The sequence below is a fragment of the Bos indicus genome, chromosome 15 (assembly GCF_029378745.1).
Source record: "Bos indicus isolate NIAB-ARS_2022 breed Sahiwal x Tharparkar chromosome 15, NIAB-ARS_B.indTharparkar_mat_pri_1.0, whole genome shotgun sequence".
Lineage (NCBI taxonomy): Eukaryota > Metazoa > Chordata > Mammalia > Artiodactyla > Bovidae > Bos > Bos indicus.
This window is the reverse complement of record NC_091774.1, coordinates 57115474-57132922: the sequence shown is the minus strand read 5'-3', so window position 1 is coordinate 57132922 and position 17449 is coordinate 57115474. Positions and strand designations below refer to the sequence as shown.

The following is a 17449-nucleotide window of genomic DNA, read 5'->3' as shown; positions in this document are numbered from 1 at the left end:
TCACAGGGAGGATCTCTTTGAGTTCATCTTACTTAGAGTTGATTGGATATTTATATTCATATCTTCCATCACCTTTGGGCAGGCTTCAGCCATTATTTCTTCAGATATTCTCTCTGCTCCTTTCTCTCTCCTTTTGGGACCTAAAAATGCATATATTGACTTGCTGAATGGTGTCCCACAGATATCTTAGGCTCTGTTCCATTTTCATCAATCTTTTTTTGCTTCTTTTCCACAGAATCATTAATATCTATTGATTCATCTTCTAGTTCACTAATTATTTCTTCTGTCTGGTCAAATCTGCCTTTGGATTTTAATATTCAGTTTTTCATTTCATTTATTGTGGTTTTCAGCTCTAGAGTTGGGAGTGGTATTTTCTAGGCTTTCTGTCTATTAATGTTTCTGTTTTCTTCATTTTTAAAAAAATTATATATCTTCTTTTAATTCTTTGAGTATCTTCAAGATGGTTTTTTAAAACTCTTCATCTAGTATATCTGAAATCAGCTCTTTTCCAGGGACAGTTCTTGTTGATTTATTTATTTTTCCTTTGAATGAAACCGTACTCTCTTGTTTCTTTGTACACTTTGTGATTTTTTTCTTAAAAACTGGACACTGAATGTAATAATCTGGTAACTCTTGAAATCAGAATCTTCTTCTCCAGGGTTTTCTGGGTTTTGCTATCTGTTTGTTTGGGGTTTGTTTGTTTGTTTTTTGTTGTTGTTGTTGTTGTCTCTGTACCAAAACTTAAGGTCTTCTAGGTCTCTAATATGCCTTTCCCTGGCATATGTGATCACTTCATAATTTTCCCCATATATGTTGCATGTCTTAATCTTTAATGTCTGGCTCCAAAAAGGGGGGAAAGAGATAAATGAATGGTGGGGAAGAAAGAGCACTGAACCTTTAAATCCACTGGAAGTCATTTTAGTGGAAAGGGAAGATATTTGCTTCAGTGAGGGGGGAGCCATGGTGAGGAAAGCAACAATAATACTGTATTCATTTTCTGTGCACGTCTGTAGCCAGAAGCAGCAATCACTGATCAGAGCACAGCTCCCCAGTAATTGGAAGATGGTGACTGTTTTGCCCCCTGTGACTCTTATAAGCTGTGTGCAAGCTGCTCTAGAAATGTGGGCACAGCTGCCTGTCATGGAGCTGGGAGTCTGGAAATGGTAACTGCTACTGTCATAGTTGCTGAAACTGACCAATGTTAACTATAGCTTACCATCTAAAATGTCCCTGAAAGTTGTAAGACTACAATAGATGCCATAGTACCAAAATATTAATAGTTGCATTAGATTTTGCCAGTGTTATTGTCCAGGATGGGATCAGGTTCCTGGTGCTTCTTTTTCTGCCATCTTCCCTGAATTGCCTGCTGTGAATATAAGTTGTTACTTCTATGAGGTTAATGGCTAAGAATGCAATTGCTGGAGTATGGTAGTTTTCAAAGTTTTCTAAGAAACTTTGTAAGTTTTATTTAGTTTTATAAGAAACTTCCAAACATTTTCAGAGGGCCTGTACTGTTTTATATCCCACCAGCAATGTATGATGACCCAGGGCTCTACATCCTTGCAGTTTATGGCATTGTCATTTTTTACTGTAGCCATTCTGATAGGTATGTAGTGATATCACACTGTGGTTTTAATTTTCATTCTCTGACACATAATGATACTGAAGATCTTATTATGTTCTTAGTTGCCTTGGTAAATAGATGGGAAAACAATGGAAACAGTGACAGACTATTTTCTTAGGTTCCAAAGTCACTGCAGATGGTGACAGCAGTCATGAAATTAAAAGACGCTTCTCTTTCTGCCATAAAGATGGTGTCATCTGCATATCTGAGGTTATTGATATTTCTCCCAGCAATCTTGATTCCAGCCTGTGCTTCACACAGTCCAGCATTTCGCATGATGCACTCTGCATATAAGTTAAATAAGCAGGGTGACAATATACAGCCTTGATGTACTCCTTTCCCAACTTGGAACCAGTGCATTGTTCCATGTCCAGTTCTTGCTGTTGCTTCTTGACCTGCATACAGACTTCTCAGGAGGCAGGTAAGGTGGTCTGATATTCCCATCTCTTAAAGAATTTTCCACAGTTTGTTGTGATCCACACAGTCAAAGGCTTTGGTATAGTCAATAAAGCAGAAATAGATGTTTTTCTGGAACTCTGTTGCTTTTTCTGTGATCCAATGGATGTTGGCAATTTGATCTCTGGTTGTTCTGCCTTTTCTAAAACCAGCTTGAACATCTGTAAGTTCTCAGTTCACGTCCTGTTGAAGACTTGCTTGGAGAATTTTGAGCCTTACTTTGCTAGCATGTGAGATGAGTGCAATTGTGCAGTAGTTTGAAAGTCTAGATGAATAGATGAATGAGTCCTCTTCCCAATATGCCAGTATTGGCCCAGTGGGGAGTAAGTTTCTAATGCCTTAAGTTTGAGTAGAAGGATATACGCTCATCTTCTGCAAAAACTTCAAAATTGCAACTAACCACTGAACAACCATCGACAGGAGGATTTTGGATCCCACCAAAAAAAGATACCCCACATCAAAGGGCAAATGAGAAACCCCAACAAGATGGTTGGAGGGGCAAAATCATGTTTAGAATCAAACCCCATAGCCACCAGAGATGCTCAGAGGACTCAAGCAAAACCTTGTGTGTATCAGGACCCAGGGACCCCACAAGAGATAGAGCCAGACCTGCCTTTGAGTGTTTGAGTGTCTCCTGCAAGGGCATGGGTCAGCAGTGGCCTGCCACAGGGACAGGGGCTCTGGCTGCAGCAGACCTGGGAGACGTGGCATGTGGCATAAGTCCTCTTGGAGGAGGTCGCCATTAGCCCCACTGCAGAGCCACCAAGCAGACGACCCATAAACCGGAGAACAATTATACCAAAGAAGTTCTCATACTGTTGCAAAAGTTCTAGAGCTCACAACAGATTTCCCAACCTGGGGATCCAACAAAGGTACTGAGAATTCCCAGGGAATTTGACTCAAGACCAGTGGGATTTGATTGCAGGACTCCCACAGGACTGGGGAAATGGATTCTTGGAGGGCACAAACAAAACCTTGTGCACACCAGGACCCAGGAGAAAGGACCCCACAAAAGACTGAGCCAGACTTGCCTATGAGTGTCCAGGAGTCTCCAGCAGAGGCGCGGGTTGACCGTGGCCTGCCACGGGCTCAGGGTCACTGAATACAACAGTCCTGGGAGCCATGCATGCTGGCATAAGCCCTTTTGAAGGAGGTTGCCATTACCCCTACCATAGTTTGACCTCGGGCCAAACTACTGAGAGAGAACACAGCCCCACCCATCAATAGAAAATTGGATTAAAGATTTACTGAGCATGGCCCCTCCCTCAGCCAGTCCCTCCCATCAGGAAGATTCCACAAACCTCTTATCCTTATCCATCAGAGAGCAGACAGAATGAAAACCACCATGAAAACCACCACAGTTACAGAAAACTAACCAAACTGATCACATGGATCACATCCTTGTCTAATTCAATGAAACTATGAGCCATGCCATCGTGTAGGGCCACCCAAGATGGAGAGGTCATGGTGGAGAGTTCTGACAAAACGTGGATAGATATAATCCTTTGTTGGATGTTCTGTTTGCAAATATTTTGTCCCAGTCTATTTCTGGTCTGTAGCATATCCTTAAGAATCTTCCACAGAACAAAAGTTCTACATTTCTTGTTAAGTCTAACATCATTTTCTCATTTATGTGTCATGCTTTTACTGTCAAGTCTAAGAGTTCTCTGTCTAGCCCATAGGTCTCAATTTTTCCTGAAAGCTTTGTAGTTTTACATTATGTATTTGTCTGTGATCCGTTTGAGTCCATTTTTATATGAAGTATGTGGTGTAAGTTGAGGTTTTCTGGGGTTTTTGCCTACATATGCCTGTCCTATAGCTCTAGTACCATTTGTTGAAAAACTCTTATCCCATTGAATTGCTTTTACACCTTTGTCAAAAGTCATTTTGACGTATTCTTATGGGTCTATTTCTGGGTTTAAAATTGTGTCCCACGGTTCCATATGTCTGTTCCTTCCCTAATACCACACTCTCTTGATTACTGTAGCTATATATAGTAAGGTTTAATATTAAGTAGAGTGATGCTTTCTCACTTTATTCTTTTTCAATAAAGTTTTAGTTAATTTTGAGCTGTGCCTTTTGACATACGTTTTGGAGTCAGTCAAATTAATTGTATAAAAAAAAAAAAAACCTTGGTGATATTTTGGTAGAAATTGCATTAACCTATAGATCAGTTTGAGGAGAATTTTGTGATGCTAAGTCTTCCAATTCATAAATACATGTCTCTTCACTTCTTAAATATTCTTTGATTACCTTCATCAATAGTTTGTAGTTTATGGCTTACAGATCCTATGTTTGTTTTGTTAATACCTGTGTATTTACATTTCTTTGGGGGTAATTGTTAATGGTACATTATGTTTCAGTTTATATAGGTTCATTATTAATATATAGAAATTGTGAATGGTCTTTGCGTGTTGATTCCAAAAAGTTTTAAAAGGTAGCTTTTTACTACTGTATCCTTATTTCTGTTTTTTGTCTTTATCTTTAAGTGATCTGTAGAATTATCTTAGAGACAATTCTAAGACATTAGAGTTGTCTTAGTTACCCAATATGGGTAAGTAATTGCAAGCACTCCTTTGAAAGTGGTAGTATTATTTTTATCTTACAGTTTTTACACTGAGCCTAAGAACTTGTGAAGCTAGTACAAGGCAAAGATAGATTCAAATGCAGACTTGCAGAGAGCTGTTCCAATATGCTATGCCATTTCAAGGTTACAACAAAAAAATTTTCAAGGGATTTACCTGCTGTAGTTTGTGAGAGGTTTTCCAAAAAATGACAACTTGACTAGAATTACTAGATGTTCTTCTACTTTCTTTCTGACTCTTCAGTTCAGTTCAGTTCAGTTGCTCAGTCGTGTCTGACTCTTTGCGACCTCATGAATTGCAGCACGCCAGGCCTCCCTGTCCATCACCAACTTCCAGAGTTTACCCAAACTCATGTCCATTGAGTTGGTGATGCCATCCAGCCATCTCATCCTCTGTCGTCCCCTTCTCCTCCTGCCCTCAATCTTTCCCAGCATCAGGGGCTTTTCAAATGAGTCAGCTCTTCACATCAGGTGGCCAAAGTATTGGAGTTTCAGCTTCAACATCAGTCCTACCAATGAATATTCAGGACTGATCTCCTTTAGGGTGGACTGGCTGGATCTCCTTGCCTCTTTAGACAGTGCACAAATACTTACTGGCATTTAGTGCACAGGGAAATTTGGGTTCCATTTCTCCTACTAAGTGCTTTTAAAAAAGTCTTTATTTTTGAAGTGTAAATATTTACCAGATCAACATTCATTTCTTTATTTCTTCAGTTAACTACTTATGAAGCAAGTACTGGATATGCAGAGACAAGTAACACAAAGTGTTTGCTTTTAATTTGCTACAGTCAGGTGAAGAAGACTGATAGGAAAAAAGATAAATAGAGTAAAGGGTGGTAAGTGCTCTGATGGAAGTAAGCACATTTGCTACACAATAGTGTACTGCAGCTGGCACATAGCAGCTTATGGGAGAAAAATTGGAGGAATATTTACACCATGAATTGAAATTGACAAATTCTGACAGGGCTTTCCTTTTTCCTCCCTGTCTCCCTTCTTTCCCTCCTTTTTTGTCTTAGGGCATGTAGTTTACTAAAACACTACTATTACTGTTGACATAGAAAACAAGCTTATGGTTACCAAAGGAAAAGGGAGAGGGATAAATTAGAAGTTTGGGATTAAAATAAACACACTACTATAAATAAAATAGATAACCGACAAGGACCTAGAGTGTAGCACAGGAAACTAGTCAACATCTTACAATAATCTACAATGAAGAAGTTTCTAAAAAAGAATAGATATAGATTTAGATAGAGGTATATGGTTTTTCCTGTGGTCATGTATGGATGTGAGAGTTGGACTGTGAAGAAGGCTGAGCGCCAAAGAATTGATGCTTTTGAACTGTGGTGTTGGAGAAGACTCTTGAGAGTCCCTTGGACTGCAAGGAGATCCAACCAGTCCATTCTGAAGGAGATCAGCCCTGGGATTTCTTTGGAAGGAATGATGCTAAAGCTGAAACTCCAGTACTTTGGCCACCTCATGCGAAGAGTTGACTCATTGGAAAAGACTCTGATGCTGGGAGGGATTGGGGGCAGGAGGAGAAGGGGACAACAGAGGATGAGATGGTTGGATGGCATCACTAACTCGATGGACGTGAGTCTGGGTGAACTCCAGGAGTTGGTGATGGACAGGGAGGCCTGGCGTGCTGCGATTCATGGGGTCACAAAGAGTTGGACATAACTGAGCGACTGAACTGAACTGAACTGTATATATGTATAATTGAATTGCTTTGCTATAAACCTGAAACTGACACGTTGTAAATCAACTATATTTCAATAAAAATTTTAAAAATCAAAAAAGAATAAAATACTACTGTTGGTACAGGAGTAAAGGTATTAAGCCTAGAGCTTTATCCTCATTGCAACATGAGCTAATTCAGCATGTCATATCATAAGTTGTCACATGACCAGGTGTTTCCAGTGATTTAAGCAACAACCTTTCACGACATGGTGGCTGTTTCCCTTTTAGATGTGAGAGTGAGATTAAGTCTAAATCTCCTGTGGGTTCTTTTTCTTCCCAGAGAATATAAAGCAGCTAACATCACCATCAACGTATACCTCGTGAATGAACCTTGGCTCTTCTCACTGGCCTGGTGTTCCAGTATTCATTCAGTGACAACAGACAACATTCAGGTCCTGAAGGAGATCAATCACCCTTACTACTTCATGGTGAGCTGGTTGTCCAGATTGTTCTTCCAAGTCTGGTACAATAGGAGTCTCTGTCCCCCTCCCCACCCCTACCTAGCACACTGTGTGGTCTCTAGGTGAGCTACTTAAGAGCAGAGACTTATGTGACATTGAAGATGTGGCATTCCCACTTCTCTCACCCAGCACCTTCTGTGATTTTTCAGGGAGAAATTATTATTAATGGTATAATAATCACTGTTTATTGAGTCCTCACCATGTGCCTTTCATGCATAATGTAATGCAGTGCTCTGGAGTTGAATTCAACCCACTAGGAGTATCACCATGGGGAATCTTAAACTTGAAGTTAAGATCCTTGACATTATCACATGAATGCAATATTCAGAATGAGGTCAGATTCCCGAGTTTTGTTACTGCAGCTCCACCTTCCTGAAGGTACAGTAACGACGACAGTGATACGAGGTGTGGTAAAGAAACCAAGAGAAAACTGTGTATCCTGAGTAAAAATGCTTTTGAAAAGGAGAGTGTGTATCCAGCTACTGCTTATGGTTAGAGGCATGGGGGCCTGAACATCTGGGTTACACTTCCAGATAAATCCCATCACTTATTATCTATGAAGGGAGCCCCAGTTAACCAGTTAAATGATACAGAGCTAATTTTTCTTATCAGTGTGGAGGTAGAATGGGATGACTGAGTCAGACACAATAGCCTACAGCAGAAAACTGCTCTGTGACCTCAGTCTTTTCTTGTCCCTGAATAAGATCTCACTCAGATTCCATAGTTTGTCTATAGTTCACTCTTATATAATTTTTAAAGTTCTTTTTAATCACCAGAAAGCCTCAATTCAACATCAAATGTCTTGTCCAGAGTAATAACCCAAACTCTAAACTGCCTTGAACATCAAAGTTTTAGTCAGAGAAACCTAAATGAGAAGCTTACATATCTTGGGTTGCTTTCTCCATACCTCCAGCCTCACTGGTCCTTGTTTCTGACTTGATCAGGGTCAGGAGCAGGTATGAGGTGATCAGGGCCATGGGCACAATCTCATAGGGCCAGTACTGCATTGAGGCCCTATGGTGGAATTGTCGAACTGCTTACTCCTTCTTCCTTGGTGCCTTGGGCAGCATTCTTCAGATTACCCTCAAGGAAACCTTGGATGACAGGTCCCTTGGCATAGGTGAAGCCTCTCTACTTGCCTGTCTCCGTAATATCCTCCGTCATGTATATATTATACATTTTTCTAGCATTTTTGCTTTTAAAATTGGTTAAACTTATTCAGTATATAAAATTCAATCATTCTGAAGTACATAAGTTGGAAATCAATATACCCCTCCATAATCCTATCCCTCTAAACCAGTAATGTCTGAAAGTTGTCCCTTTGGGTATATTAAATAAAACTTTATTAAGTAAAACTTTTCAATTTAATATTTAAATTGATAATAAATTCATGTGATTCAAAATTCAGAGAGTGTAAAGGATGTTAAGTCAAAAGCTTGTTTCTACACCTGGCCTGGGCTTTTTTAAAGGACTCAAGGTCAGTTTGTTCAGGAAGGTAAGGCCTGTATCCATGGGCCTGCCTAAGCAACCCACACCCTGAGTTAGAATATACTGACTCAGATCTTGGCCCAACCCCTTACTGTGTGAACTTGGAAATGTTAGTTAACTTGTCCAGGCTTCAGTTTGTTATTTGTAAACTGGGGATTAAAGGCACTACAGTAGAAGCAAATTTTATCCAATATAATCCTGTCTGCTTAGCAGTCTGTTAATTCAAAATTTTTAGATGAGGAATTGTGAAATAAATGATATGTGGTCTGTTAGCATTTTACTATGTTGGAAAAACCTATCTAATACTTAGTGGCTTAAAACTGACAAATATTTCACATTCATTATGATGGTTGAGCACTTTCTCTGGTCCCAGCCACTGTGGCCGGGCTAGGTGACCTAGGATGGCCTCACCCATATGTCTAGGATTCTACCGGGATGACTGAGGCCTCTCTTCACTTAGTCACTTATCCTCGATGACGCCAACTTGCTCACGTTCACCTGGTGGCACTGGGTTCTCAGCAATGAGAGGTCAAGCCCCGTGCATGTGCCTTTTCCAAGATCTCCCAAGTGTGATGTTTGCTAATGTTCCACTGGCCAAAGATGATCACATGGTCAAGTCCAGATCTAAGGTGGGGGCAGAGGAGAGACACGCTTTACTTCTTGATGGGGAGGAACAACAAAGTCATATTCCATACAGGCCTGCATTTGGTGAGAAATATTGTGGTCGTTTTTATAAACAATCCACCACATACATAACTCATACATTTAAAAATACTTATTCACCTTTCGACAAAGACTCAAGGTCTTTCCTTTGAGGGCATTTCAGCTGATTGAATTCTGTATTCCCTTGCTTATATATACTCCAAAATGAACCAAGTATAATTTCTAAGTTTTGTTTCCTTTGGTTGTTATTCAGACACTAAGTCATGTCCAATTCTTAAAGTCATTGGGAGAATGAGATATCCACCCAGATTTTCATAATAATCCCACAACCCCTTGTCTCTTACTGTTTCACTCATACCTAATTCATTTGCAGTTTGTGTGTGTGTGTGTGTGTGTGTGTGTGTGTGTGTGTGTTTTAGGGCTGTGCTGGGTCTTCATTGCTTTGCAAGGGCTTTCTCTAGTTGCAGCAAGCAAGGGCCACTCTTCGTTGCAATGAGAAAGGCAGCTTCTCATTTCAGTGGCTTTTCTTGCTGTGGAGCATAGCACCGAGGGCACACAAGCTCAGCAGCTGCAGCTCTCGGGCCCTAGAGTGTGTGGGCTTCAGTAGTTGTGGCGTGCGGGCTTGGTAATTATGGCTTGTGGGCTCTAAAGCACGCACTCAGTAGTTGTGGTGCATGGTCTTGAGTTGTTCTTCAGTATGTGAAATCTCCCCAGAGCAAGGATTGAATGCTTGTCCCCTGCATTGACGTGTGTGTGTGCTCAGTTCCCCAGTCGTGCGACCCTGTGAACTGTAGCCGGCCAGGCTCCTCTGTCCATGGCATTCTCCAGACAAGATTGCTGGAGTGGGTTGCCATTTCCTCCTCCAGAAGGTCTTCTCAACCCAGGGATTGAACCCACATCTTCTGCATCTCCTGCATTGGCAGGCGAATCCTTACTCACTGCACCACCAGGGAAATCCTGCAGTTTATTTTTTTAATAACCTTTCCTTTTATCATCAAGTATTTCTAAACATCAACTTAGTGTCCTTTGAAAATGCCATCTTTTTTTACTCAATTTTTAAAGATCTGAGTAATATTTAATTATACTGCACAATCATAACAAGTACAGTTGTTATAAAGCCATATGGACAGTAAGAACAACTGATTCTTAGTGACTGTACAGCACACCCAACGAGCATCCTAGAACAGGCCAAGGCATTGGTCAGGTTCCCATAGGCAATGCTGCTGCTGCTAAGTTGCTTCAGTCGTGTCCAACTCTGTACAACCCCATAGATGGCAGCCCACCAGGCTCCTCTGTCCCTGGGATTCGGGCAAGTATTCAGGCAAGAATACTGGAGTGGGTTGCCATTTCCTTCTCCAATGTATGCATGCATGCTAAGTCGCTTCAGTCGTGTCCAACTCTGTGTGACCATATGGACAGCAGCCCACCAGGCTCCTTTGTCCACGGGATTCTCTAGGAAAGAATACTGGAGTGGGTTGCCATTTTCTTCTCCACCATAGGGCATTAGGAGCCTTAGATTAGTGGAACTTGGTTAAAAGCTTCTACTGTACCTGCCTATTAGATCTGTTCGAAGGATTGATGTGCAAATACCCTTAACATGCTTATAACACTTAGTTGTGCTCATCATTATCACAGTCATTTGTGTTATTGTCGTTAATATTATCATTACTAATCAGTCCAAGAAAAGACCTTGTGATTGGGTGGAAATGGCATAAGAAAGAAAAAATCATGTCAGACCCAGTACCATCAAGTAGTATTGGAGGTGAAATAATGAAAGTAGAAAGGGAAGACCAAACCAGGGAATGTAAAATCTCATGCAAGTGAAGCTACAAGATGGGGCTTTGTGAAATGCGTGATTTATGCAAGGAGACTCAAGAAGTAGGCATGTTAGTCTTGGTTAAGAATTGTATTTGAGAATTGTTGAGACATGCTTCTTTGAAGTACCGTGATTTAGGGGAATGATTCCTAAATGCTGGTTCACAGACTGATTACTTGTTTCTGGAGGGCAGAAATTCTAATTCCTGAGTCTCTAATGAGGCCCAGGAACCTGTATTACTAAAATCTGATGCTCAGGTAGATTTAGATGCACAGCCAGGTTTGGAAAGCTGTGTCATGAGCACAGAGAGCACTGGAAGTCAAGAAACTCGGGCTTGTAGTCCTGGGTCCAGAATAGACTTGCTATGTGACATCTCTGGGACTCCCTCAGGCCTCAGTCAAGGGTCCAGAGAGATGAAGTGTGTGGAGTGTTTTAGCCCTTATAGAGCCCTTGGTACATGTAAGAGGGGATTGTTAGGACAGCAGCAGGTACCCTCTGTGTTTGACACTAACTCAGGCAATCGTGGTTCCTCCCCCTGCTCTGCCCCTGCTCCATCCCTGGTTCAAGCAAGGGACTTGACCCACATGAGCTACAATCCCTTCCAGCTCCAAACTCCTATAACTGTGTTTTCTGTTTTGCAGACACCAGATTTCTATATGTTCATGTGGATTTTCTTGGATATTCTTTCTGCAGTTTTCATTGTTGCCATATTTTATTCTATTTGGTAAGCATTTATTTGTAATTTTAAATGATTTTTTTTCCAAAAATATAAATGGTTTTACAGAAATTTAAGAAAAAAACAGTTACATTCTTCCTGTAACCCCACATGGCAAATCCTCAGGGAGATGGGGTTTTATCATCCTAACCTCCCATTTCTTCTCATGCTGGCTGCAGGTCCTCACACCCCTTCTTCCTCCTCAACACGAGATCATATTCTAAGAACTAGGACTCTCACTAAAGCTTAATCAAAGCCTATTAATACAGATCCCCTGTGGATCAGTTGGGAGAGGAGAGGGGTTGAAGACTGCTCAGAACAAGTGCCTCCACCTTCCCCTCCTTCCACGAGATGGGACATAGCAAGATGCTGTGTGAAGGGCAAGCTTCCACTCCAGGAAGCCTGGGTTTTAGTCCTGGCTTTTCCTTTGGTTGCTGGGTGACACTGCCCCTTTCAAGACCATAGTCTTTTTATCTGTCAAAAAAAAAAAAAATGACAGAGGAGGAGCTAAGATGGCGGAGGAGTAGGACAGGGAGAACACTTTTTCCCCCACAAATTCATCAAAAGAACATTTAAACGCCGAGTAAATTCCACAAAACAACTTCTGAATGCCGGCAGAGGACATCAGACACCCAGAAAAGCAACCCAGGTCTTCGAAAGGAGAGAGAAGAAATACAGCTCCACTCACCAGAACACCGACACAAGCTTCCCTAACCAAGAAACCTTGACAAGCCACCTGTACAAATCCACACAGAGCGAGGAAACGCCACAATAAATAGAACTCCACAAACTGCCAGAATACAGAAAGGACACCCCAAACTCAGCAATTTAAACAAGATGAAGAGACAGAGGAATACCCAGCAGATAAAGGAACAGGATAAATGCTCACCAAACCAAACAAAAGAGGAAGAGATAGGGAATCTACCTGATAAAGAATTCCGAATAATGATAGTGAAATTGATCCAAAATCTTGAAATCAAAATGGAATCACAGATAAATAGCTTGGAGACAAAGACTGAGAAGATGCAAGAAAGGTTTAACAAGGACCTAGAAGAAATAAAAGAGAGTCAATATAAAATGAATAATGCAATAAATGAAATTAAAAACACTCTGGAGGCAACAAATAGTAGAATAACAGAGGCAGAAGATAGGATTAGTGGATTCAAAGATAGAATGGTAGAAATAAATGAATCAGAGAGGATAAAAGAAAAACGAATTAAAAGAAATGAGGACAATCTCAGAGACCTCCAGGACAATATTAAACACTACAACATTCGAATCATAGGGGTCCCAGAAGAAGAAGACAAAAAGAAAGACCGTGAGAAAATACTTGAGGAGATAATAGTTGAAAACTTCCCTAAAATGGGGAAGGAAATAATCACCCAAGTCCAAGAAACCCAGAGAGTCCCAAACAGGATAAACCCAAGGCAAAACACCCCAAGACACATATTAATCAAATTAACAAAGATCAAACACAAAGAACAAATATTAAAAGCAGCAAGGGAAAAACAACAAATAACACACAAGGGAATTCCCATAAGGATAACAGCTGATCTTTCAATAGAAACTCTTCAAGCCAGGAGGGAATGGCAAGACATACTTAAAGTGATGAAAGAAAATAACCTACAGCCCAGATTATTGTACCCAGCAAGGATCTCATTCAAATATGAAGGAGAAATCAAAAGCTTCTCAGACAAGCAAAAGCTGAGAGAATTCAGCACCACCAAACCAGCTCTCCAACAAATACTAAAGGATTTTCTCTAGACAGGAAACACAAAAACAGTGTATAAACTCGAACCCAAAACAATAAAGTAAATGGCAACGGAATCATACTTATCAGTAATTACCTTAAATGTAAATGGGGTGAATGCCCCAACCAAAAGACAAAGACTGGTTGAATGGATACAAAAACAAGACCCCTACATATGTTGTCTACAAGAAACCCACCTCAAAACAGGGGACACATACAGACTGAAAGTGAAGGGCTGGAAAAAGATTTTTCATGCAAATCGGGACCAAAAGAAAGCAGGAGTAGCAATACTTATATCAAATAAAATAGACTTTAAAACAAAGGCTGTGAAAAGAGACAAAGATGGTCACTACATAATGATCAAAGGATCAATCCAAGAAGAAGATATAACAATTATAAATATATATGCACCCAACACGGGAGCGCCGCAATATGTAAGACAAATGCTAACAAGTATGAAAGGAGAAATTAACAATAACACAATAATAGTGGGAGACTTTAATACCCCACTCACACCTATGGATAGATCATCTAAACAGAAAATTAACAAGGAAACACAAACATTAAACGATACAATAGACCAGTTAGACCTAATTGATATCTATAGGACATTTCATCCCAAAACAATGAATTTCACCTTTTTCTCAAGTGCACATAGAACCTTCTCCAGGATAGATCACATCCTGGGCCATAAATCTAGCCTTGGTAAATTCAAAAAAATAGAAATCATTCCAAGCATCTTTTCTGACCACAATGCAGTAAGATTAGATCTCAATTACAGGAGAAAAACTATTAAAAATTCCAACATATGGAGGATGAACAACACCCTGCTGAATAACCAACAAATCACAGAAGAAATCAAAAAAGAAATCAAAATTTACATAGAAACTAATGAAAATGAAAACATAACAACTCAAAACCTGTGGGACACTTTAAAAGCAGTCCTAAGGGGAAAGTTCATAGCAACACAGGCATACCTGAAGAAACAAGAAAAAAATCAAATAAATAACCTAACCCTACACCTAAAGCAACTAGAAAAGGAAGAAATGAAGAACCCCAGGGTTAGTAGAAGGAAAGAAATCTTAAAAATTAGGGCAGAAATAAATGCAAAACAAACAAAAGAGACCATAGCAAAAATCAACAAAGCCAAAAGCTGGTTCTTTGAGAGGATAAATAAAATTGACAAACCATTAGCCAGACTCATCAAGAAACAAAGGGAGAAAAATAAAATCAATAAAATTAGAAATGAAAATGGAGAGATCACAACAGACAACACAGAAATACAAAGGTTCATAAGAGACTACTATCAACAATTATATGCCAATAAAATGGACAACGTGGAAGAAATGGACAAATTCTTAGAAAAGTACAACTTTCCAAAACTGGGCCAGGAAGAAATAGAAAATCTTAACAGACCCATCACAAGCACAGAAATTGAAACTGTAATCAAAAATCTTCCAGCAAACAAAAGCCCAGGTCCTGATGGCTTCACAGCTGAATTCTACCAAAAATTTAAAGAGCTAACACCTGTCCTGCTCAAACTCTTCCAGAAAATCGCAGAGGAAGGTAAACTTCCAAACTCATTCTATGAGGCCACCATCACCCTAATAACAAAACCTGACAAAGATGCCACAAAAAAAGAAAACTACAGGCCAATATCACTGATGAACATAGATGCAAAAATCCTTAACAAAATTCTAGCAATCAGAATCCAACAACACATTAAAAAGATCATACACCATGACCAAGTGGGCTTTATTCCAGGGATGCAAGGATTCTTCAATATCCGCAAATCAATCAATGTTATACACCACATTAACAAATTGAAAAATAAAAACCATATGATTATCTCAATAGATGCAGAGAAAGCCTTTGACAAAATTCAACATCCATTTATGATAAGAACTCTCCAGAAAGCAGGAATAGAAGGAACATACCTCAACATAATAAAAGCTATATATGACAAACCCACAGCAAACATTATCCTCAATGGTGAAAAATTGAAAGCATTTCCTCTAAAGTCAGGAACAAGACAAGGGTGCCCACTTTCACCATTACTATTCAACATAGTTTTGGAAGTTTTGGCCACAGCAATCAGAGCAGAAAAAGAAATAAAAGGAATCCAAATTGGAAAAGAAGAAGTAAAACTCTCACTGTTTGCAGATGACATGATCCTTTACATAGAAAACGCTAAAGACTCCACCAGAAAATTACTAGAACTAATCAATGACTATAGTAAAGTTGCAGGATATAAAATCAACACACAGAAATCCCTTGCATTCCTACACACTAATAATGAGAAAATAGAAAGAGAAATTAGGGAAACAATTCCATTCACCATTGCAACGGAAAGAATAAAATACTTAGGAATATATCTACGTAAAGAAACCAAAGACCTATATATAGAAAACTATAAAACACTGGTGAAAGAAATCAAAGAGGACACTAATAGATGGAGAAATATACCATGTTCATGGATTGGAAGAATCAATATAGTGAAAATGAGTATACTACCCAAAGCAATTTATAGATTCAATGCAATCCCTATCAAGCTACCAACGGTATTCTTCACAGAGCTAGAACAAATAATTTCACAATTTGTATGGAAATACAAAAAACCTCGAATAGCCAAAGCTATCTTGAGAAAGAAGAATGGAACTAGAGGAATCAACCTGCCTGACTTCAGGCTCTATTACAAAGCCACAGTTATCAAGACAGTATGGTACTGGCACAAAGACAGAAATATTGATCAATGGAACAAAATAGAAAGCCCAGAGATAAATCGACGCACATATGGACACCTTATCTTTGACAAAGGAGGCAAGAATATACAATGGATTAAAGACAACCTCTTTAACAAGTGGTGCTGGGAAAACTGGTCAACCACTTGTAAAAGAATGAAACTAGAACACTTTCTAACACCATACACAAAAATAAACTCAAAATGGATTAAAGATCTCAATGTAAGACCAGAAACTATAAAACTTCTAGAGGAGAACATAGGCAAAACACTCTCTGACATACATCACAGCAGGATCCTCTATGACCCACCTCCCAGAATATTGGAAATAAAAGCAAAAATAAACAAATGGGACCTAATTAAACTTAAAAGCTTCTGCACAACAAAGGAAACTATTAGCAAGGTGAAAAGGCAGCCTTCAGAATGGGAGAAAATAATAGCAAATGAAGCAACAGACAAACAACTAATCTCAAAAATATACAAGCAATTCCTACAGCTCAACTCCAGAAAAATAAATGACCCAATCAAAAAATGGGCCAAAGAACTAAATAGACATTTCTCCAAAGAAGACATAAAGATGGCTAACAAACACATGAAAAGATGCTCAACATCACTCATTATCAGAGAAATGCAAATCAAAACCACTATGAGGTACCACTTCACGCCAGTCAGAATGGCTGCGATCCAAAAGTCTACAAGCAATAAATGCTGGAGAGGGTGTGGAGAAAAGGGAACCCTCTTACACTGTTGGTGGGAATGCAAACTAGTACAGCCACTATGGAGAACAGTGTGGAAATTCCTTAAAAAACTGGAAATAGAACTGCCTTATGATTCAGCAATCCCACTGCTGGGCATACACACTGAGGAAACCGGAAGGGAAAGAGACACATGTACCCCAATGTTCATCGCAGCACTGTTTATAATAGCCAGGACATGGAAGCAACCTAGATGCCCATCAGCAGATGAATGGATAAGAAAGCTGTGGTACATATACACAATGGAGTATTACTCAGCCATTAAAAAGAATACATTTGAATCAGTTCTAATGAGATGGATGAAACTGGAACCTATTATACAGAGTGAAGTAAGCCAGAAAGAAAAACACCAATACAGTATACTAACGCATATATATGGAATTTAGAAAGATGGAAACAATAACCCTGTATACGAGACAGCAAAAGAGACACCGATGTATAGATCAGTCTTATGGACTCTGTGGGAGAGGGAGAGGGTGGGGAGATTTGGGAAAATAGCATTGAAACATGTATAATATCATGTATGAAACGAGTCACCAGTCCAGGTTCGATGCACGGTACTGGAGGCTTGGGGCTGGTGCAATGGGACGACCCAGAGGGAGGGGAGGGGAGGGAGGAGGGTGGAGGGTTCAGGATGGGGAACGCGGGTATACCTGTGGC

At 39.8% G+C, this 17449-nt stretch overlaps 1 protein-coding gene across 5 annotated transcripts in view; it reads left to right on the top strand.

The window, feature by feature from the left end:
- The window catches only part of LOC109569039 (glycerophosphodiester phosphodiesterase domain-containing protein 4-like), a 153551-nt gene that overhangs the window by 126877 nt on the left and 9225 nt on the right, over positions 1 to 17449 (top strand). For all 5 annotated transcript variants that reach the window (XM_070803967.1, XM_070803965.1, XM_070803964.1 and 2 more), the window contains 2 exons: positions 6682 to 6829; positions 11471 to 11553. In XM_070803967.1, coding sequence (XP_070660068.1) covers positions 6682 to 6829; positions 11471 to 11553 — 231 coding nt within the window. The remainder of the gene's footprint in view (positions 1 to 6681; positions 6830 to 11470; positions 11554 to 17449) is intronic.